The 23,525-nt window shown below is 37.5% G+C and overlaps 1 protein-coding gene across 1 annotated transcript in view; it reads left to right on the forward strand.

Moving 5' to 3' along the window:
• Positions 1-19,567, forward strand: part of pkdcca (protein kinase domain containing, cytoplasmic a) — a 33,773-nt gene extending 14,206 nt beyond the window's left edge. The window contains exons 2-7 of the mRNA XM_084391757.1: positions 1-111; positions 6,974-7,248; positions 7,351-7,430; positions 8,746-8,853; positions 15,346-15,519; positions 18,629-19,567. The exon at positions 1-111 is cut by the window's left edge and continues 12 nt beyond it. Of these exons, the coding sequence (XP_084247883.1) occupies positions 1-111; positions 6,974-7,248; positions 7,351-7,430; positions 8,746-8,853; positions 15,346-15,519; positions 18,629-18,723 (843 nt within the window). The 3' untranslated portion in view covers positions 18,724-19,567. The remainder of the gene's footprint in view (positions 112-6,973; positions 7,249-7,350; positions 7,431-8,745; positions 8,854-15,345; positions 15,520-18,628) is intronic.
• Positions 19,568-23,525: the final 3,958 nt, after the last annotated feature.

A 23,525-nucleotide genomic window follows, 5' to 3' on the forward strand; every position in this document is an offset into this window, starting at 1 on the left:
TGCTACCAGGACAGCAACGACATTAAGGACACGGTGACGGCCATCACGGAGCTGGGAAGCCCTCTGGAGATGATCACGCTGCTGCAGACGCCCTGGGACGAGAGATTCAGGGTGAGTCTGGGCTCTCATCACACACAACATCTACTGTCTCTCTGGAGCTCCAGGGAGGGACGTCCAGCCTTCAGTTAAGATGTGAACAAATGGAGTCAGTGATTTTTCTAACGTTACTATGAAAAAATAATTAAATGTTATACATAGAGTGTTTTAATAAATCAACCTTTTTTTATATCCAGCATAATTAAATGTTATTGTGATTTATAGATTATTTGCCATTGTAAAAAAAAAATAAATAAATAAAAAAATCTATATATATAAAAACAAATATATATATATACGTATATACAATGTGGCTCAAAAGTCTGAAACCTAAAACTTACTTACTTACTACGTATTTATTTATTTAATCTAGAATTACATAGAGCGTTTTCAATACGTTCTCTTTTTTACATTTAGCATAGTAAACATGTTATTGTGATTTTAAGAATATTTGACATTGTAAAAAATATATATATGTTGGGGCTCAAAAGTCTGAAACCTAAAACTTGCTTACTTGTTATGTATTTATTTATTTATTTATTTATTTATTCTAGAAATACATAGAGAGTTTTCAAATTTGAAAAAAAAAAAGTAACCTTTGTTTACGTTCAGCATAATAAAAAAATGAAAGGTTTTTGTCAATTGAACATTATGTATGACATTGTAAAATATTATATACAGTAAGGCCCAAAAGTCTGAAACCATATTGAAAAAATATATATATTATTGATTGATTGAAAACCTAAATAAATATAAAGTTTTAGGATTTTGAAAACATTTAAAAACAGTCATGTTTATTTTTCATTTCACCATTTTTCTAAATTCAGCTTAATAAAAAGTTAAAGGTTAATTTTGATGAAAGATTTTTGTATTTATTTGTACTTAGTTAGTTAGTTAGTAGTTTTCCTAAAACTTAAAGAATTAAAATTCTTTAAATTCATCTTCTCATGAAAATTATGCTGATAATATAATTTCTTTTTTTTTTTTTTTGTATTTTTATTAACTAATGTTAACAAAGAGTAAAAAAACAAATCATGTTCACTAGTGGTCTCAGACTTTTGGACACCACTGAATATATTCTGATGTATGATTTGAGAAAGATGAATAGATTGGGAGAGGCCAGAAGGTACAGCTCATTTACCCTGAATAAACAAACAGGGGAACAAAATTACATTCATTTCATAAAATTACTACCATTTCATAATGCACTATAAACATTTTTAATGACTTCAACCCAGTCGGCCGACCTCGAACTGTGTTTTCTGTGCAAAGCCACGGGCCAGCGGTTCATATGTTTGCCTCATACCCAGTCAGGTGCTCATGTGGGTAACACAGGTTTGAGTCCTGCCTGCGACATGTCCGAATCCCATGTCCCTAATCAAACACTTACCAAAAAGCAATCCATAGTAGAGAGTTAAACCTGTTTTACAGCACAGCTTGCTGTGGGACGTCCTGCTCTCTGCTCTCTCTCAACTTCCTGTTAAGTAGCACAGCTTTTGCCTGATCGCTACCTCCCTGGCAACATCCCATAATGATCTGCTATGACTTCCTGTGGCCAAAGCGCATCCTGTTCAGAGAGGATGAAACCGAATGAAATCCCAATGCATGAGCTCTTCCTCTGATAACAGGAAGACACAAATTTATGTTAAAAAAAGACATGCGATAATCTGTGAACATGGGCTTTAAATGGGAGATGTGTTATATGTTATGAGCTCAGATTTATAGTCAATTAAAAAGATTATAAATACGTTCAGAATATAATTGCAGGCTCACAACTTAGCTAAACAGTGCTGGGTAAGGCAAGGCAAGTTTATTTATATAGCACATTTGCCAATTAAAAGTGCTTTACATAGAAAGAAATACAAATAATCACACTTTGGCAATTCAAAGTGCTTTGCATAGAAAATAAGCACAAAATAAAAGCAAGGGGAATTAAAACAGTTATAAAAGGAATTAAAAGAAATAAATGATACAGTTATAAAATGAATTAGAGTCAAATGAATTAAAGTAGTAAAAATATGATACATAGAATAAACTTCTCATCTAGCAAAACACTTATTTTGCATATAGTTTTACTCTTACACTGTGTCTGTGGTGTTTATTCACTGGATTCTTCCCTAAATTCGGACAGGAGGAGCTCTAGGAAAAAAACCCACATTCGTTTGGAAGCTCTAGGAATGGAGTCGTAACTGATTATATGTGATCAGATTCCAAAAACGAACTACTTGCAATTTGATTACATTACATTTTAAAATAGCCATAATCAGACCACAGTTATACTCAGAAGTGCATTTACTGGCCTTCCTCACACTCACGCACCCTCACACTGATTCACAAACACGGACCAACACACTCGCCGCTCGCTGAACATGTCATGCTTTAACAGGGAACGAACACAGTGCACTCGTCTACATGTCAACACCGCGGTATAGAGTTCAGCAGAGCAATTCATAGCCGTACTTTAGTTTCAATAGACTTTCATTTACCATAACTCATACCTACCGTAGTATTCTGCTAAACATATTTATTAGGCTCGCGTTTCAGAATGATATTTCAGTCATATTGAATGAATTTCCAGTCTAGAACAATGAAACCCTTTTAATGAGAATGAGGCAAGTTGTGACTTTATGTTCAGTGGATTAAGAGTTCCTGCTGTTGATTTTCTCATGGTTTTTATTGCCTCTTTAAGGCTTTTCTTGGCTTTCTCCTTTCATTTCTTACTATTTTTAAACATTTTATGCATTCCTTTATATATTTTACCCAGCTTTGAGGTTTTGAGAGTAACCTACTTGTGTGTTTTGTGTGTGTGTGAATGTTTCTGTCAGATCTAGCCCTAATTAATTTCAGTCAGTCCTTTGACAAAATGTCTGCAGGTTTTGGACAAAATATGTGAAGTTTCATAGCGCACACAATTCTGATTTGTTTATTAAATATGTAAGGCTATCATTTTGCAAGTGATGAATTCTGGTATAGTGTATTTAAAGGGATAGTTCACCCAAATGTTTATTCTGTCATCATTTACTCACCCTCATGCTGTTCCAAACCTGTATGAATTTCTTTCTTCTGCTGAAAACAAAAGATATTTTTTAAGAATGTTGGTAACCAGAAAGTTGAAGGACCCCATTGACTCTATGGAAGTCAATGGGGTCCATAAACTGTTTGGTTACCAACATTCTTCTATATATCTTTTTTTTTGTGTGTTCAACAGAAGAAGAAAAAAACTCTTACTGGTTTGGAACAAATTGAGGGTGAGTAAATGATGACAGAATGTTCATTCTTGGGTGAACTATTCCTTTATTATCAAAAACATCTACATTGGATGTCTTGGTAATGATGACACAACACAATACCAAAATACTTTCTAATAATGACTAATAAGTTATAACTAATAATATATAGGAAAAGAACAACATTTATTTGAAATAGAAATATTTTGTAACATTATTTATGTTTTTACTGAAGCTTTTGATCAATTTAATGCATGCTTGCTGGATGAAAAATATGTATTTCTTTCAATAACCCAATCACTCATAATTCACTTATTCACTATTTACTATTTACTAAATGGGACAGTTTGCTAAATAGGTATGAGTGAGCAAAAATGTGTGAATTTGGACAGTTCTAAGCACAGCTGTGATGCACTATAAACACACGGCACATTGTGTATGAGTTTACATAAGTGTTGCGTCCCAAATGAAAAGCTCTTGAATTCCAGTGCGACACTTCAGACTAAAGCATTTCCAAATATCAATAATTATCTTAATCAGATTGCAAGTTTTAGGATTTCATGCATTTTTTTTGCTGTTCAGACTCCAAACAACAGATTTGAGTAAACGGATTTGAGTCAGATATACCCAAAGAAACTGATTAGCTGACTGTCTGAACAAAGCCAAGGAGTTACATTCATTCCACATGTTTGTAAGTGCTAATGTGTCCTGTCTCTTTAAGACCGTCCTCTACAGTCACACTCTCTTCCTCCTCATGTGGAACAAAGCAGAAACACCCCAGCAATGCTTTAGCAACATTTGAATTGCGTATGAGACACTAATAGACTCTGGGGAGACTGTCGAATCCGTTGACTTCCAAACAGCTCATTTAGGTCCAAAGCCATTTCCTCTGCGCGCTGACGAAGGCTTTTATTCCCTCTACATAATGCCGGGAGCGAAGACACATCCGTACACACACCAGGCCCTCGCCAGCTAAACCAAATATGTGACAAGCAAGCAAATGTTCACATAGGGCTGCTTGATATATCAAAATAAAATCGATTTTGTGATATGGCTTAGTGCCATTATTAAATCGTGATTTAATGAAATAAATATATGCATGTGTGTAAATGAACACGTGCTACGCTTCATTCTGAAACCGGCAGCGCATCATTTTATTTGCTGGTAACCCTTCAAAAATTATGATTTACCATTTAAAAAATAAGAAATTAAGATTTAAATATTAGTATTACAATTTTACAGTAAAATACCATTATGGTAACAGTTTCTACGAGGTCCATGCTTATAATGAATTATAGCTCCCTTTATAAGTAAGTATTACTATTTTATAAATATATTTATAAAAACTCATTAAGACCTATACTGCATTATAAGAACAGTTATAGTTACAATTATATTATTTTTATAATTACTTATAATTTTAATTATTTAATAATAATTACAATGAAATAATTTTTCAGCAACCCATCAAAATAAAAGCTCGATGATTTAACATTTGAAAATGAAGAATTTAAGACATAAATATTAGTATTGTAATTTTACAGTAAAATATTATTATTACAATGTTTTTCTTAATTTGTTTAATGTCTTTTTTTATTAATAATCACAATTATTTTATAGTCACATTGAACTGGTAAACAACATCGGGAATGTGGCGAATGAAAACTCAAGTTTTCCCCAAATAATTCGGCACTCAAAAATGTCCTCAGAGTAAAAGTAATATTTTTGCTTTTTTATTTATTTATTATTATTTGTATTTTTTATGCAGATGCACTTATGCATATCACCACACTCATTTTAGAATTATTAATTCTTTCCAAATATAGATACTCAAATTCCAGTATCTTTTCATATCGCAATATATAATCGCAATAAAAAATAAAATACTGCAATGTCATTTTTCCCAATATCCTGCAGCCAGTTCACACGTGTATGAATGGTACAAATGCTTACTGCATTTTTGAGGAAACCGAATCTGTTGTGGTGTTTTGGATGGCCTCGCCTCCCTTACAATGGCGTTCTCAATGGATTTGCCAGAGCTACCGGTTGCCTACCACGTTAAGCAAGACACAAACACACACGCAGTCACACGGTGTGAGGGGGGCTGACCTTTCCCAGTAGTTGCTAATCCGGAGTGTATTAAAAGCAGCTTTTGTCTGTTGTGAAAGACGTGGGCAGTGTCTCCTCCACCCCCTCATCTCCTCTCTGTTTGTCTTCTCTTTTATGTTCTCCTCTCCTTCTTTGGGTTGCATTCACCCCTCTCACTCCTCTTTGCGTCTCCGTCCTCCTCGTCTTTCCCTACGGTCAGCTAATCCTCTGAATTCTGCTCCTAAGAGCGTGGTAGATGAGGGTGTTGCTTGAATGCGAGGTGTACCAGCTGCCAGAGCTTCAGCCTCACTCCTCGTACCCTCACACACAATAAGAGGACTAATCCTCAAGTAACACAGTCGTGCGCTCACAGACATGCACATACACAACAGGCCTCGCACACTCAAGTGGCTCTTTCAACGAGGAGCTTCCAGTGCCTGGAGACAGTCCATTCTGACAAGGTTTCGGATGGTCTCAAACAAGGAACACTAATTTGTCCAAACTTCTGGCGGTGCCTCACATTCAGTTGAATTCGTAATCTTTAATCAAAATAAAGATAAGTAATTAACATATTAATATATGATTAATGGGTTAGTTGACCGAAAAATGTAATTTCTGTCAGTAATTACTCACCCTTTACAAGACAAATTAAGGTATTTTGATGAAATCCAAGAGGCAGCAACATCATTGCAACTTATAAGGTCCAGAAAGGTAGGAAAGACATTGTTAAAATGTCACCATGTGACTACAGTGGTTCAACCTTAATGTTATGAAGTGACGAGAATACTTTTTGTACACAACCGACCCCCCCCCCCCCCCCTTCTCTTAACACGCATATGTCGTGGGGTTCACGTGACCAGCGTCGACCAATAGTGAGGCGGCGTTCTGATGTAGAACCAGGAAGCGTAGCACTGTATACACTACGTCAACAACATAGGAGAATGACGCCATGCGATGCGTATTACGTGTTCAGTCTCATTGCCAACTACTGGCCTGACCGCAGAATACAGCGTTTTTAGTTGTTTTCACGAACCCGTGTGAACGAGGAACATTTTGTCAACATTGTCCCCTGGAAAAACGCGAAGGAAAAAGTTTTCCATCTTGTCGTGTAAACGTACCCTTAAACATAACCCTGACAATCTGCAATTGTGCAGATTGTGCATTTTTTTTGTGAAAAATTTGTGCATTTTGTTGGTTAACGATGACACACAAGGACGGTAATCAAAACATCCTATTGGACCAATTAGTAGTGTGAATCTTTCTTTTTTCTAAGATAATATTTGTGCATTTCTAGTTTTTTATATTCAGAGCCCTGCACATGAGATGCCAAATTAAGACATCATGGCCTCGAATAAAGAATTTTCCACGACTTTGTATTCAGTTATTCTCCAGTTATAGTTATAAAGTAGCCATGTTGTTTTAATTCACTCCCTCGATTTATTTTAGTTAAATCAAATTTTTTTTTTTTTTGCATGTCATATGTGGGTTAGAGTTATTTATATGAATATACAACCTTTCCGTAATATATTCAGTAATACAAAATAATATATTGCTCTCCGCAGATCTGTTTGAGTCTGATGAGGCTGCTGCATTATTTGTCCCACTCCCCGCTCGGGTCCGTCACCCTGCTGGACTTCAGGCCACGACAGTTCGTTCTGGTGGGGGGGGTGTTGAAAGTGACCGACCTGGACGACGCCAGTGTTGAGGAGACGCCTTGCTCCCCGTCTTCTCCTTCAGACTGTCTCATGGAGTTCCCCGCACGCAACTTCACCCTCCCCTGCCACAAGGGCCGCTGTCAGGGTATCAACGAAAAGAGGAACCTCTACAATGCTTACAGGTGTGTGTTCATGGCCTGAGATCTGAGACAACTTGTGCTTTATTTGTGTATTTTAGGGTGTACTTAAGGTGAAATGTTGACATAGTTTTCCATATTTTCTAGATTTTTCTTCACCTACTTGTTACCTCACAGTGCCCCCTCGGCACTGAGACCCCTTCTGGACAAAATCGTCAACTCTACAGGTGAGTTTGATTTCACTACCCAAGTTCTGCTCTTAAAAGCAGGTCATATCAGCTCAGGGTGGTCAAGCTGGTTTTGGTAGCTGGTGTAAGGTGGTCTGTCAGCCCAAAACTAGATCCAACAGGTAGTTTAGCTGATCAACCATCTAGACCAGTCCCAGACAGCAACATAGTGTCGGCCCAGATCCGGCCCACATCTGGTACATGTGGATTCCACACAGCCAGATCTGGGCCGACACTATGTCACGGTCAACATTCTTTACAACTTAAAAGTACTTACTCTGCTCAGATATACAGTAACTTGGGCGTTTTCACACTGGCAGTTTAGTTTGGTACGGGACACGGTTTGCATGAAAAATTGGTAATGTTAAAGCTGTAATGCAGACCCAGGGTACCGAACCCGAGGCTACCTGAAAGAGGTGGTCTGAGCTCGGTTGCACTCGAACTGTGTCGCGCAGAATCGCGCTCGGACTCGGACCACAGCAAAGTGCCCGGCACAAGTCAATCTGCCATACCAAACAAGACCACAGGGAGATGCCAAAGGACTGCATACATACAGATCCATTCAGAATTATTAAACACACCAAAATACAAATGAAAGATAAAATCATTCTGAACGTGTGGAAACTCAGCGATGTCAAGTCTTTATTTGGAGTGTCTGGTGCCCATGTGTACATAAACATCACTGATCCTCACAAACTCTCCAAGACACGCTTCTTCGGCGAGCATCCCTTATAAAACAATCACAGTACATTCATTTAGACAACAACGCAAATATATTGAACTGTGTTCATGCAGAAATAAAATGTTATGTTTTACAAATACAATACAAACTTATACTTAATTCGAACTTATATTTGTCCCTGCACCCCTAAAGTTGTTTAATGCATTCCTATATTTTTAGGAGTGTATGCGCTCCTTGTAAAAAGTAAACGTCAAGCCCTGCTCTTGACTCCTTTTTATAGAGGAGAATAAGTTTGTTCAAACATACAAACATTCCTCCTCTTCACATCCCAACATTTCTCTTTCTGTCCCTCGGCATGCCTTTTGTCTCTGGCCTTAATTCCTTTCCTGATGCGCTCTATCAGCATGTTCATCAGTATAATGGCATGTCTGATAGCGTTTGAAATCTGTTTTTCTGGGACACAACAGTCCGTGAAGCCGCGGGTAGCGTGGGTGGCCCAGACTCGATCCTATCTTTCCCTCCCGGTGTCACGAAACGTCCACTTCAGCATCACTCCGTAGGAATGTTTTCTTAATGACGGAATGTAAACCGTTAATAGTTTAGAGTTGTTTATGCTGTATTAATGTGTTTCAGGAGAGCTGATATGGGGCACCGACGAGACTCTGGTTCACCTCGAAAAAGTGCTGGATATCTACAGAAACGGACATTACCTCAAGAATAACACGCAGGCATACAAAACAGGTGAGTGACCCAGACAGATACCAAAACACCTTGACCTTTGACATTACTGAACACTTTCAAATGACCAAAGTTTAGATGCTCATTCACAAATGCAGTTCTGTTGCAAAACCTAGCTAGACAGCATTTAAGGCAACATGGGCACTTCTATTACTGTTCAAAATGGGCGGCAGAAAAATTATTCTGCCTTGTAAGATATCTAACTTGGCAGCATATGTGCTTCACTGAGGTATGCATTCCCAGAATGCACTGCAATGAGCTCATTCACTAATCCAAGGCAGGCAGAGTTGAGAGAAATTTGCACTATATTAATATTTCAGTGAATACGAGGCCGTTTAGTTTAATTAGAATAGTTTAATTATTATTATTATTTTTACATTTTATAAATTACTTCCAGTTCTTTCATGATTGATTTTTGTGCATCACTTTTTTAGCTTTGCAACATGTGCTAGCACCAAATTTACTGGAATGTCATCTGTGAGAGTTTTTAAAAAAAACTGTAAATTTACAGTCTTAAGTCAGCATAATATTTGTACAGATTAAGCAGATTAAGTTAAGTACAGTCAACATGCAGAGTTAAAACTTACTTTTTTAACTCTGCATTTTTGTCTTATTTTCAAGTACAAATATCTTGATACATTTACTTAACAAGCAAAATGTCATATAAGGTCTTCTGTTCTGAAACATTTATCAAAATTAAGTTTTTAAAGTTTTCTGACAATGGGGTACACAAAATAAACTTAATTCAGCGGGAAAACGAGCTGGCCGATGTTTTTGTCGTTTTAAACTCACTTAATTTTGGTCGATTTTTCAGAAAACAAGACTTAATATCTTAAGTCATTTCGCTTCTTAAGTAAATGGATCTTGATTTAAGGATGTTTAGATATTTGTCCTGGAAAACAAGACAGAAATATGTAAAAAAAAAAAAAAAGAAAAAAAAAAGGTTTCTTTAAGACCTAAGCCTGGGTTTCCCACTGGTAATTGTGGTGGTGTTCATGTGCTCATCTCGTAAATACCATCATTCTGAAACGACTGGAAGGCAGCAGAACCCTGGCAGCGAATGGGTTTCCTCAAATCTCCCCGGAATTAACCAGTTGTTCAGTCAGCAGAGAGAGAGAGATAGAGAGAGAGAGAGAGAGAGAGAGAGAGAGAGAGAGAGAGAATTTGTGTGTGCATGTAAGGACAAATGAGAGGAGATTTAGAAGATTAGAGTTTATATAACTGGTGAGCAGAGGGGCTGCTTACGTTCCCGACGGACAAAACAGCCATTTCAGCAAGAAGCACCTCAGTCTCCTTCCTACTCGCTCCACCCGTTTTTAACATTTTGTCCCTATTCTCTTTTTCTTTCTTTGCTATCCCTCATGCTCCACTGGCAGTCTAAAGCAGACACTTGTTGACTGATGAGAGCGTTAAGCAAGAGAGGGCCATCTTCTCCAGAGAGATTTAACTCTTTCCACTCTCACTGCACCACCAGCTGGCTTTGCTGGCTTTAAACTGTACATTTCATTTACAACAGTTTTGTGCTGCGTTAAGACTATCATTTTGACGTTTAACTATAACTAACTCGAAAATTCACGCTTCATACCAATTTTGAAAAATACTATTTTATTCCATTCCTTTTTTTGCAGACTACGTACTTTTTTTTGTCTTGATGAAAACCATTTTGTACAATTTTACGAGAATGGCGAACGTTCAATATCAGATTTGGTATGAATAGTTTTGCACTGGAAAAAAACAATTGCAAATATTTGTGACCCGTGGTGGCAAAAGGAGTCGGAATGCGCACGGGATCATTTCGATCTACAGGCGAAACAAGTGAAAAATAGATTTTGTCAAAAAAAATTCACTCAAACATTATCAGATGTGTAGCATTCTGTTAGAACCGTGCGGTACAGTAGATCTTAATATAGGCTGTCTGTTTCATTAATGTTACTCAAACAATTGTGGTATCAGAGAAAAAAAGTTGAATATAAATTTTTCTTCATGTGTGCCAAATTTGGTGTTATTACCAGGGATTTTAAGGTATGGTTGCTAGGAGAAAAATGTACTTTGCTGACTCTATCGACTTCAAACAGGTGCAGCTCAGTCATTTTTTGTCTGATTCCAACAAATTTTTTTCATTTGCTCATTGCGACTTATTTTGCCAGCACGGGTCACATTTAAGTCATATCACGATAACAACTGGCCGGGTATTTGGTCATTTTTAGATGATTAGTCGATTGGCAACATAGAAATGCTCAATTTATGAGTAAATGTGTAAAATACACTATAGTTCAAAGGTTTGTGGCTTTAAAGAAAATAATGTTGTTGTTTTTATCAGCAAGGACACATTAAAGTGATCAAAAATGACAGTAAAGACATTCATAATGCCACAAAAGATTTCTATTTAAGATAAATGCTTGTCAACTTTCATCAAAGAATCCTGAAATATTCGCAGCACATTGATCAGTCTTCAACATTGATAAGAATAATAAATCATCATATTTATGATGATAAATTGACACTAAAGACTAGAGTAATGATGGAATAAATCACATTTTAAAATAAATTAAAATAGAAAAGTTATTTTAAGTTTTAGTTATATTTCACAGTTTTTACTGTATTTTTGACAAATAAATGCAGCATTGGCGAGCAGAAGAGAATATTAAAATCTTGCTTGACTTTTCCGCACGTTAAAAAATAAACACGACCTCACATTGTGTCAATCACGTTTACACACTGCCTCCGAAACTATCATCCGTCATAAAAAAAAAATCGGATTGGGTTCGATTGTCTGCGTTTTTCGCATCCGTAGCAAGCATTTTGAGAGGTGTTTTGATCATTCAGAGCCAACGAATTACGAATACAAACAAACGCATACGAAAGTGTCCGACTCAGTGTGCTTAAGTGTTCATTTAAATTCAGAAATTTGTAAACATCTTATTTGCCATGATTAAGTATCTTATATATATATATTTCAGCATTAAATCAGCCATTCTACTCTCTAGTCTAGGTAATGGGGAATAAATGGGATCGGCTAATATTCAAAGTGTCGTGTGAACAGGCCTTCGTAATCTCCATTCCAGTCCAGCGGGCAGTACATTGACTGGACACGTCTCTGCACTGCCTGGTGTTTTAGCTCTTCTTGTAAAGCAGGGTCCTATGGCGGCACTGTGAGTTTGCATGGATACAGACAGGGCTTCCCTACGGAATTCACTCCTGCCCAACGCGCATTAAAAGCCCAGCATGCCTCTGGCTGACTACATCAACTTCCCTCTCATTCCTCCTGCGTCTTACAGGAACATTCAAAGACAGCGAGCGCTCCATAAAGCATTAATTAGGGCAATAAAGAGTCTAATAGTTGCTCTTATTTACTGGCTTCTTGCTCCACTTAGTTGCCTCGTGCGTCCCTCCCTCTCCTCACTCTTCAGAAAGACCTCATCGAGGCAGCTTGCCCAGTCACCTTCATTCAAAGCCCTGCTTTCCAGGAGAAACAGTGAATCACGTCAGTAAAGCCCATCCAGCCATATCCCTGAAGAGCAAGAGAGGGAAAATGAGACTCAGAGATTCCGACATTTATGGCCTAGTAGTCGGGAGGGACGTTTGTAATACACAGTTAGCTCGAGTCTTTTAAAGGCTCTTCTCCTTTTATCAGGCCCATTGTCACAGTGCTGTGAATGAGGCCTTGAGTTTACGTTACAACCTTCTCCAAGAGCATAAAAAAACCGAGTAAAACTCTCCAAACCATCCGAGACACTATCCAGAAGCATTTACAAACCTCACAGCGGTGCAGCAGTCATATTGACAGCTCTATGCCGATATATCCTGTCCACAAAATGGATTACCATGGGATCGTTTTTCCAATACATGACCACATTGTCAGCATATTTGCCAAAGGCATGCAGTCCATGACAGTGTATCCATCGCTATTCCGCTTCCAATCACCACAATGTCAAAGAGCCACGGTTGGATTGTGAAAACGCAGACTGGCTGTGTTTCAGCGCGGTTGGCGTGAAATCAAAGCTGTCCTTCAACGGTCTTTAACGGTCATACTAACGGTGCATTAGCATGAAAAAGAGGAACGTCACGAAGCGCTGTCGTCAACTCGGCTTGAGGATCTTAGACGAGTAAGTGATGCAGGTTTGCTTGCTGGGTCTTGTCACGGGGCGCTAGCAGAGCACTGCGTTCAGATACTTTTGGAAGAGGAGGAAATACAAATACAGACCTCTTTTCCCAGCTGACAAAAGCATGTTTTGCTAATGTTCCCATTTGGTAGTGACTATTTTTTTTCTGAATGTTCAAAACATCCAGTTATTAAATGTTTTAAAGAAATTTTTTTCTTGGTCATGCGAACGTTTTATTATTTTGCAAACATTATGTTACTTTTGAATGTTCTCTGAACGTTCTGAAACAAGTAGCAACATTTAAAAAATGTCTGACCAACGTCCAACTAAAACAATTTGGCAACACTTTAGAATAACGTCTCAGTGTCTGAGACATAATCAATCATCTTTTTATTCTAGAGTGTTACCACACATTTAAGATTATATAAAATAAACCAAAATAAAAGTTTGTGTTTGCATAATATATATGTGTGTACTGTGTATAATTATTTTGTATATATATAAATACACACACATGCATCTATATATTTAATAAATATTTGCATGTATATATATTTATATATATAATTTATAAATATAAATATTTTATATATAAATAACACATTTTTCAATTTTTCATTTTTAAATATATACATGCGTGTGTGTGTGTATTTATATATATATATATATATATATATACAAAATAATTATACACAGCACACACACATATATTATGTAAACACAAACTTTTATTTTGGATGCGATTAATCATTAATGTTTTTTGTGCTTATGTTTTAAGAACATTACTAAACACCAGATAACTTTGAACAAACATTCTATTAATGCTATTAGAAGAATGTTTGTTCATAACCTTGCCAGATGTTCCCTGTTAGCTGGGTCTTACTGTGCTTTTCAGAAAATCAGTTAAAGGCAAACGGGACATCATGCTATTAATATTCATCTTACTGTATAATGTGCCTCATCCACACACACATTTTTCAGATTGTTCCTACGCGCCCGTTTTCCCCAAACTGAGCTCCTCGCAGCTGTTGAATTCGTACGGACAGCTACATTTATTCTTTCTCTCATCTGAGAGAGAACAGCTGCCCCTGTTCACTAATGTAATGTCATACATTCAGTATTACAAACAGTATGTTGTGTTAATGTGAATCACATCTTGTAATGTTGACTTGATACAACATGACCGAGACGAGAAACAGACAGCTGCACATTTTTATGACTAAAAACACACTTCTGTGATCTGGCCATCAGTGAATGTTGGCAGCGGTGCAGTGTCTGTTCTCATTAGTTACTCTCCACGTCTCAACTCACGCCTCTACCGTACACGTTACTCCATCATCGTGCGGTTTCACAACCAGCCGTGATCGATTAGGATGTGTCTCTTTTAACCCCATCCGCAGTGATATCTCATTTGTCCATTAGTTCTGCTATGTATTATCTAATTTCTATTGTTCCTATTGGTTATGATTGTAATGCAGCAGTTTTATGTTCAGTAGACAGACAGACTAACTGATAGAAACTTGTAGGAGATTTTCTTTTAAAGTTTGTTAAAAATTTGCGATTTACATTGCAACATTTTCTTAATCACAATTATCCCCTCTAATTCTCATTACAGTAACCTAACACATCTTTGATTTGTACACATTGACACAATGTTAGGTGGGTTTGGAGCATTGGTTTCTTTATCTCAGCGATGGACTGCAGTGTTGTAGAGTTGACAGGCAGTGCAGAGATAAGCGACAGAACGAGATGAATGTGTGGGAGGGACAGCGTTAGTTTCATTTTCTTTTGGCCGTCACTCCTCAAGTCTCCCTCTATTCATCTGCCGTTTTCTCTTTTTATCTACTTCCCTCTTTCTCTTGGCTTTCCTCTGCCTGTGACTGTCCGCGACGGAGGCATTTATTGTGCTCGGGGTCACGTTGAGTGGTGTTTGAAATGTGTGTGAGTGAATTTCTGGAGGAAATAATAAATAAAGGAGAAATCAAAAGACACATGTCAAACTCTGACTACCAACAGCCTGAAGACTCTCTCCGTCAAAGAACAAGACACCCCCTGTGTTAACACAATAAAGGAGCTTGTGTTGCTGTGTGTTGAGCTCCTACGCACTCGCACATACACACACTGTGCTTTTCTTGGACAGTTGCAATGTGTTTGATTTATTGAGCAGTGTGTGTCAGTGCTGTCATGGGGGCTGTCAGATTTTGGCCAGAAACCATTGAACATGAAAGATTTACTTGCTTACGATTGACATTCAGAACAGTAGCAATATTTTAAATATAAAAAAAAAAGAAAGAAAGTGGTTTACTATCTGGCCATTTCCCATAAATAACAAATATTTACAAGCAGTATTTTGAAGAATAGCATTTTTACATGACTTTCTCTCTTTTGGCAGAGTATAAGCGTGTGTTAGATGCCTCAATAGCAGCAGAGAACTACCGCTGCTGGCCGTCCTATCAGCACGACGGATGCCTGCTGTCAGTCTTCAGCGTTCACGAAGCTATCGACGTGTGTGAGAGCCACGTCCAGTGCCGGGCCTTCGTCTTTACCAACCAGAGCACGTGGACAGGTAAAGCTGCCAAGTGTCGCACTGTTTAAATGTGTGTAGCTCAGCTTAGTATACATTCATACCAACTATCCAGCTCATTTTTGCAACGCGGAAGTAAGATATTTTCTGCAAATGTCCAGTGTTGTATAAAGAACTAGAAAGCAATACTTGAGTAAAAGTACAAGTATCGTACTAGAAAAAGACTTTGGTAGAAGTGAAAGTTACCTTTTAGAATATTACTTAAGTAAAAGTCTTAAAGTATCTGATATATACTGTACTTAAGTATCAAAAGTAATTTTCTGATATTTAATGTACTTAAGTAATTGAAGTAAAAGTAAAAGTTTTTTTTTTTGTTTTTTTTTGGTTATGCGTTGAATTCACCGATCACGGAAACGCGAAAAACTGGAGGGACTGTGTAGCCTGTACTGTAGGCTACTTGTGTTATCGTTTATTTCCCACTGCATGTACCTTTAGCTGTAAAAAAAATTGCATCACAATAAGTGTATTGTGATTGTCACTAACATTTTTGTAATTAAACTGAATTTTATTAGGTTTAGTGACATGTTACAATGTTTAGATGGAACAATTTCTGGTAAGCTACGCTTTTTTATTATTTCAATTCAATTGTGATTTGATTTAATATTGACTCATTTGTATAAATATTAGGTAGGCTACACAAGATAGGCGTTAATTTTTCTCAAAAAAAAACAAACAAACAATAAAAACAACTCACCTAATGCTGTAAACATACAGAGAGCCCTATCAGCTGGTAGTAGGCTATTATTTAAGGTTAAAAATAATTAAATATAATGCGTTTTTTATTATTATAATAAAACCTTTAATGATATAAGTAAAAATATAATAAATATGTAATATAGAACACATATTTAGCAAAATACTCTCTATAGCTATTTTTTTTCTTGCCAACTGTGCTATAGGCTAGCCTATGTTTATTAAATGGCTTTCCTGAGGTAAATGTGACATAATTGTCCTTCAGCTATGTTATTGACCTCTTCACGCTGATGAAAAACACTTATTGATCGATATTATGTATGAGGAATATACAATTCGGTAAGTTGTCATAGAGTAACTTGCTTTGTCTAGTCTGTCGGTCTTCGTGTCCTCTTTGCTTCGCGATTTTTCTGTGCGTGAGAAAATGCATGTGTGGCGTGAGAGCGTGTGAAAAATGTCAATTGCGTGTGTCTCACGGTGAATGCGTGAGAGTTGGCAGCTCTGGTTAAACGTGCTCCAGGTCCTCCAGCAGCTCGTGCTTCCATGGCGGTTTCAGTTGTGCTTCCTCCTCCTTTGGCATGGCAACAAACAAGCATTACGCTGAAATAGAGCGCTCGCCGTGCGTACTGCAATCTAGGAGCAGTGATTCGCCAAACCTCCCTTATTGTAGTCGCACACATTTCTTCTGATTTTATTTTGTAGTAACGAGTAACGAAGATGCTTAGTGGAAATATAGCGGAGTAAAAGTATACATTTTATCTAGGAAATGTAGTGGAGTAAAAGTGAAAGTTGACATAAATTTAAATAACGAAGTAAAGTACAAATACGTGAAATTTCTACTTAAGTACAGTAACAAAGTATTTGTACTCCGTTACATTACAACACTGCAAATGTCTGAAACTTGCACTATAGGTAAATAACTAGAAGAATAACAAAGAGCAGTAAATGGTAAAACTACCAGCGTTGCTGATCGGCTTGATTCATGGCTTATAATGTTTTAACAAAGACTTTTTAAAATACCTATGGGAAAAATGAATGGAAAAAAAATATTCCCGTAGCGGAACCAACTCAGATGAAAAAGTGGACAGACACTAATGCACTTAATTGGAGGATCACAGCACTATCTACTAACTCTCTATTCACTCTCAAACTCTATTGAATGCAATTGTGAATCAAGTCTATGCTATCTGTTTGTTGCACTGAGTTGCTGCCTATGTAGAGTGTTTCAGACCTGCCCTCGCCTCGTTTATAAATCGTGACACACAACAACCGCATATAGACCAGCGCTTCTCAACTGATTAAGATCTGTTCTTATAGCCCAGTGGAACATTTCATGGCGGAATGAAAGTAAAGACAAATAGGACAATAGCTGACATAGAGAAAAAATATAGAGCTATAAAATCAATTTGGATATCATAGCTCAGATTATTTCGTCTTGGATGAGAGATGAGAAATTTTCGAGTTCATATTGAAATCGCTGACTTCATCGTGACAAATCTGAGGAGGATGTGAGATATTTTGTAGATTGCTTGTAAATCTTTAGAGGAGACATGTGAGATTATTGCTTCATTTTGTCATGAGAAACATCTGAGAAGGAGGTAGGGGTTTCAAAGACTAGTTGACTTTAATGTTCTGCCATGATGCTTTAAGCTTGACATCGACTAGTTGCTGATCATGGCCTATAGAGGGCGCAACAGGATGAGACATATTTGAAGTCCACTTTATGCTTTAATTAAAGGCGTACTCTGAGAGCGCTCCACAAGATATGTTTGATAATACCATCTGGATGCTCAAAATTGATCGGCTGAATGCACGTTTTAAACAGCTTATTGTAGACGTTAGTTAATCACCGTTCTAAACTCTGAAGTCGTTCTCATTTTAAACTCATTACTGTCTAAAAGAGAACAGATATTGAGTTTTCATTTGTCAAGATTATTCCCTCTTGTTTTTGATGTCAAAATCAACAGTATTTTGGCTCAAATTTATCCAACACTTGGTAGAATCCAGCTTAATTACATGGTATTAAAGTGGAGTCACATTAGCGAAATTTCTAGCGTAGTGAATGTATGAAGCACAGCTCACACAGAAGTCACTTTCTGTTGGTCAGCGCAGCATCAGTGTAATTAACTTGAACCCGTTGTGAAATCAGAGTGGGCAGATCTTATGTCATCATGTGAAATTCCCAATCATGATGATTCCTATTGAAATGACTGGATTTCACCCACAATAAAACGCAGAACAATGGGAAACGCGACCGCACCTGTGGCGTAGATCCACAACACTCTCATGTTTCTCTTCCTCCCACGTCCTGTTTCTCACATCCTATTCATCCTGTCTTCCGTCTGCTGTTTGTAGCAGGAAATGTCCATTCTCTCACACACAGTTTTGCTTTCTGCAGGTCATCAGCTTGTGCTCTTCAAAACCGGAGCATCCAGCATGAGCGCGGCTCCAGGGAAACTCACGTACATACGCCTGGGAGCCGCTGAGAGCTGAGATGAGAGTCAGCTTCTTCCGATCGGCTCGTGCGCTGTCTTCCCCTCAGGACTCGAGGAGGACGCCGACAGAGAAAGTTGTATTTTCTCTTGAAGGCTCCTTCAGGAGGAGGTCAGCTGTGTGCAATACTGCCTCTCTGAACCTGGGATTGGACTGTGAATGTGTTTGTGTATCTAACGGAGATGCAGAGAGGCTGTTTATGCTTGTCCCAGCAACATATGTCAGTATTTCTTTCTCTCCATCTGTCATTCTTTCTCGTTCTGTTTTTGCCCACACATAATCCTCCTTTATTTGCTCTGATATCCAGCACTTTGTTTTCCATTTGAATCGGGGTTTATTTGTTGAGCTTTTAAAAGCATTTGCTTTGAGTTTTGAAATCTTTTCAAATATTTGCTCTCGTAAAACAAATTCTTCCGACAATTGATGTCCAAATGTTCACCTAGACCAGTCTAAACAAGTAATTTATTGGTTTAACGAATGAAAACGCCTCTTTTAAATTAGCAACAGATCAGCAACAAATCTGGACATTTCTATTTCAATAATTTCTATGTTTCTTTGTTCTTGTCATTAAAGCTTTTCATGTTCTGTTTTGAATTTGAATATTATTTTCAATGGCAGAATGTAATGACCCATTCGAGAGGTTAATTGTGGTACTTGACTGTTAGACGGTGGTTAGTCAGCCAATCCCCTTGTGGTGCGATAAAGTTTCCCAAGGAAATGTCGATCTGTTACTTGACAGGTGAAGGAGTTGGAGAGGTTTCTGCTTTCAGTGAAAGCACTTATGGTTGTGTTGTATATGAGAGTGATATTTTTATATGGAAAAATTAAAGTCATGTGACTTAAACCTGTGTCTTGGTCATTTTTGTGTGACAATATATTCAGAGTCAGACTGTTCAAACTGAAATATGTTATAACTTTTGTTATAACATTATAAATGGATCACATGGGGAACAATATTAAAGCAATTGTATCATACAGTTTTTTTAAGTGTTTAAAAACACATTTTTAATATTTCTCAATATCTCTGCAGTATTTGAATCTCTATGCTACTGTTCAAAAATGTTAGTACAGTAAGATTTTATGAATTTATTTTTTAAATAAATTACTACATATATTTAGCAAGGATACATTAAACAATCAAAAGAGACAATGAAGACATTCTATAATGTTATAAAAGTTTTCTATTTCGGATAAATGCTGTTTTTTTTTTTTATCTTTCCATTCATCCAAGAATCCAGAAAAAAATAGCAGTTTCTACAAAAGTATTAATCAGTAAAATGGTTTTCAACATTGAAAACTATTTTGTGTCACAGAAGACACACACTCCTGTCAGCTACGAACAGCAAACTGAGGCTACAGTTCGCACAGGCTCACCAAAATTGGACAATGGAAGATTGGAGAAATGTTGCCTGATCGGATGAGTCTCGATTTCTGCTGCAACATTCAGATGGTCGGGTCAGAATTTGGCGTAAGCGACATACAAGCATGAATCCATCCTGCCTCGTATCAGCGGTTCAGGCTGCTGGTGGTGTAATGGTATTTTCTTGGCACACTTTGGGCCCATTAGTACCAACTGAGCTTCGTTTAAACACCACAGCACACCTGAGTATTGTTACTGATCATGTCCATCTCTTTATAACCACAGTGTACAGTCTTCTGATGACTTCCAGCAGGATAACGCACATGCAAAGCTCAAATCAACTCACACTGGTTTCATGAACATGTTCACTTTACTCAAATGTCCTCCAGAGTCACCAGATCTCAAGGTGTACCTAATAAATAGCCGGTTAGTGTATGTATTTTAAAGGCATTTAAAAGCAAAACAAACTGTGACTGGTCACTTTAAATGCCTGTCAGATGGTCTTTTCCTGTCTAAGTGGGACGTTCTTGACAAGAATAAGTGGACTAGACCTCATGCTAAAAGTCAAAAGTCTGGTTACAGGAAACTGAGCCTCAGCACAGACAGGCGAGAGGAGCAGAAGCCTTAACATTCCCGACGGTCCCCAGTGGAATCACTCGGGCTGCAGGTCCAGCATCGGGTCAGTTCATCTCCTGACACACACATGCTCTCCAGATGCCACCATCCAAATCCTCTTTCACAGGGCCTCGTTTCTACATCGGGACTGATGGGGATAGATGGAACCACAAAGACTTGAAAACCCAGGCAGGATCAGATCTGTAGAGAGGGGTGTGTGGAGAATCAACGCTCGAGTGTGTGTTAATGTGTATGTGTCAGACTGAGAGATAAGGAGAGAAAGCGAGACACAAAGACTGAGAGAGCGAGGGACGCATCTGTCTTCTATTGGCCTGAGGGATTATGGCTTTTCCTGAGGCACGGCTCCAGGCTGTGAGAGAGACGGAGGGAGAGAATGAAGGACTGAGAGATGAAGGAAGGGTGAGTGGGATTGTGGGTTAGCTGCAGCGCCACTAATGAGAGACAGACCCTGTGTTAAAAAGTCACCTCAGTGCTGTGACATGTGCTGGTTTTCTAAAGTAAGGAGAAAACGTCCACCTTTCTGCATTTGGGTTTTTAGTTCAACGTGTTTGAGTGTTTCGTTACGACGTTAGGGTGAGCAAATATGACACAAGTTCCATTTATGAAGTAACTCCTCATGTCCCAGTGCTGCTATCCTTCATTATATCATGCCAACTAAAGTGACTCATTAGAGTGGAAGGAATTTCAGCCAATATAAAGCAGCAATGGAAGAAATTCACTGTGTGGAGCGAATGCCAGCTGGCATATTAGCAAAACCTTAGTCAGGATAGACACCATATTGAATTTTACGAGGATGAAAACGAAGCTGACATACAGTTTTTGCACTACGTAAAGATCCTAGATCGTATGCAATTTTCAAAACACAACTTTCAAAGAAGAAAGTTTTTGGAAAGATGTTTCATCAGATGAACAACTGGCATGTTGGTAAACAGGACAATCTATTAAACATGCTGTACTTCTGCCCCTCACAGCTAAATATGATGCTACCCTGACTAAGGTCTATATAGCAAAATTGTCCCTGTATGAGTTTTTGGCTTATATTTATATATAATTTTAGCATTTCAATGAATCAATGAAACAGCGTTTTTGAACTAAATCAGTGATTTAATGATCCATTCAGAAAGAAAGTCACTTGCTTCGTTCCTGAATAAATCAGCTGTCTGAACAAATCGGTCAAGGGAAAGATGCAACGACTCACTCATTAAGACAGTGGCTGCATCCGAAATCACATACTTCCTTAGCAATTAGCAGGTGCAAAACAGAACTCACAGTTCTTATAAATGAACAGACCTACTATCCCGGCGAGATTTCATATGATGGACACTTTACTATCCCATGAGGCCACAGGAGATTTTTAAATGACAATGAAGCGACGCAGCTGACAGTGACAACATGGCGACTGCAGTATGTCCGGATTACATTCATAATAGAACATGCTTTTTTAGCGGTCGAGAAGTATCCTTATCATTCAATACTCATTCAAAATAGAGAAAGTATGCGATTTTGGATGTAGCCAGTGACTTGCCACCACCGACTGGTAGTTTCAGTTTTGTATTTAAAGGATTGTTTCATTTTTAAAAATCATTTCATATTTCAGTATTAACATTTTTTTAAAACATTAATCTCAGCATTATTTATGGATATTTTTTAATGGATTTTGTTGATACGGATTTGATTTGCTTGGTAACAGCCTGCAGTGTCTTATTATTCTAATTTAATTTTAATGATTAAATCCACCACACAGAATATGAAGAATATGGAAATCTTTGGGAACTGGACACAACAGGCATAAAGATACCAGCACAAAAACACAATAGGCAATATATTGTCTAATTATTGTTATTGACAAAATTCCAGAAAATATTGCGATATAATTATTTTGTCAATATCATCCACCCCTGCTTCAGAGCCATACAGAGGCAAAATTTTATGTTTTTTATATTGTGTAAAACAGTGGTTCCCAATTCCAGTCCTCGTGACCCACTGCTCTGCACATTTTGTATGTCTCCCTTATTTAACACACCTGAACCAGATCACCAGCTCATTAGGAGAGACTCCATGAACTGAACTGAGTGTGTCAGATAAGAGAGACCTACAAAATGTGCAGAGCAGTGGGTCACGAGGACTGGAATTGGGAACCACTGGTGTAAAACATTCATTTAAAGGTGCAGTCAGTAGTTGTTTCACTAGCATTATCAACACTTCCTTTGTGTACTTTAAGTTTAGATACCACAATGGTGTTAGATGCTGCACTGCCATCTGTGGACGTGGATCAGCACTATCGGATCTGAGTAGTTTATTAGTTTATAAAATAAATCACCCTGATACTAGTGAGTTTTAGAGATCCTCACATGTCCAATGACGATTGTCTCAGTTCTAAATAGATATTGTCTTGGTTATAAAATTCTAAAATGTGGGTCACATCATTTCAGCACTGCAAAATACATTAAAGGGCATATTAAAGGTTTTTTTTTTTTTTTTGTCTTCCTCAAAATTAATAACCTTGTATGAAAACACCATATGAAAAGTTAATGCAGGATTTAAAATTGTTTTGCAAGACATAAGGGCACAAATTTAGTAGAAAACGGGACAGTTTACTTGACCGTGCTGAAAACACACTTTTTTTTTAACCAAGAACCAAGTGAGGCTGGTGTGGTTCGTTCAGTGACCCACACCTTACATAATTAAAATACATGATTATGAGTAGGCTACAGTCTTCATCTCGTATATAGAAACATTTAAAAGGCTCTTCACAAAAACATTTTATTATTATTATTATTAATGTGTGTAATGTTAAACGTTTTAA

The sequence above is a fragment of the Rutilus rutilus genome, assembly GCF_951802725.1.
Source record: "Rutilus rutilus genome assembly, chromosome: 20".
In the NCBI taxonomy this organism is placed as follows: domain Eukaryota; kingdom Metazoa; phylum Chordata; class Actinopteri; order Cypriniformes; family Leuciscidae; genus Rutilus; species Rutilus rutilus.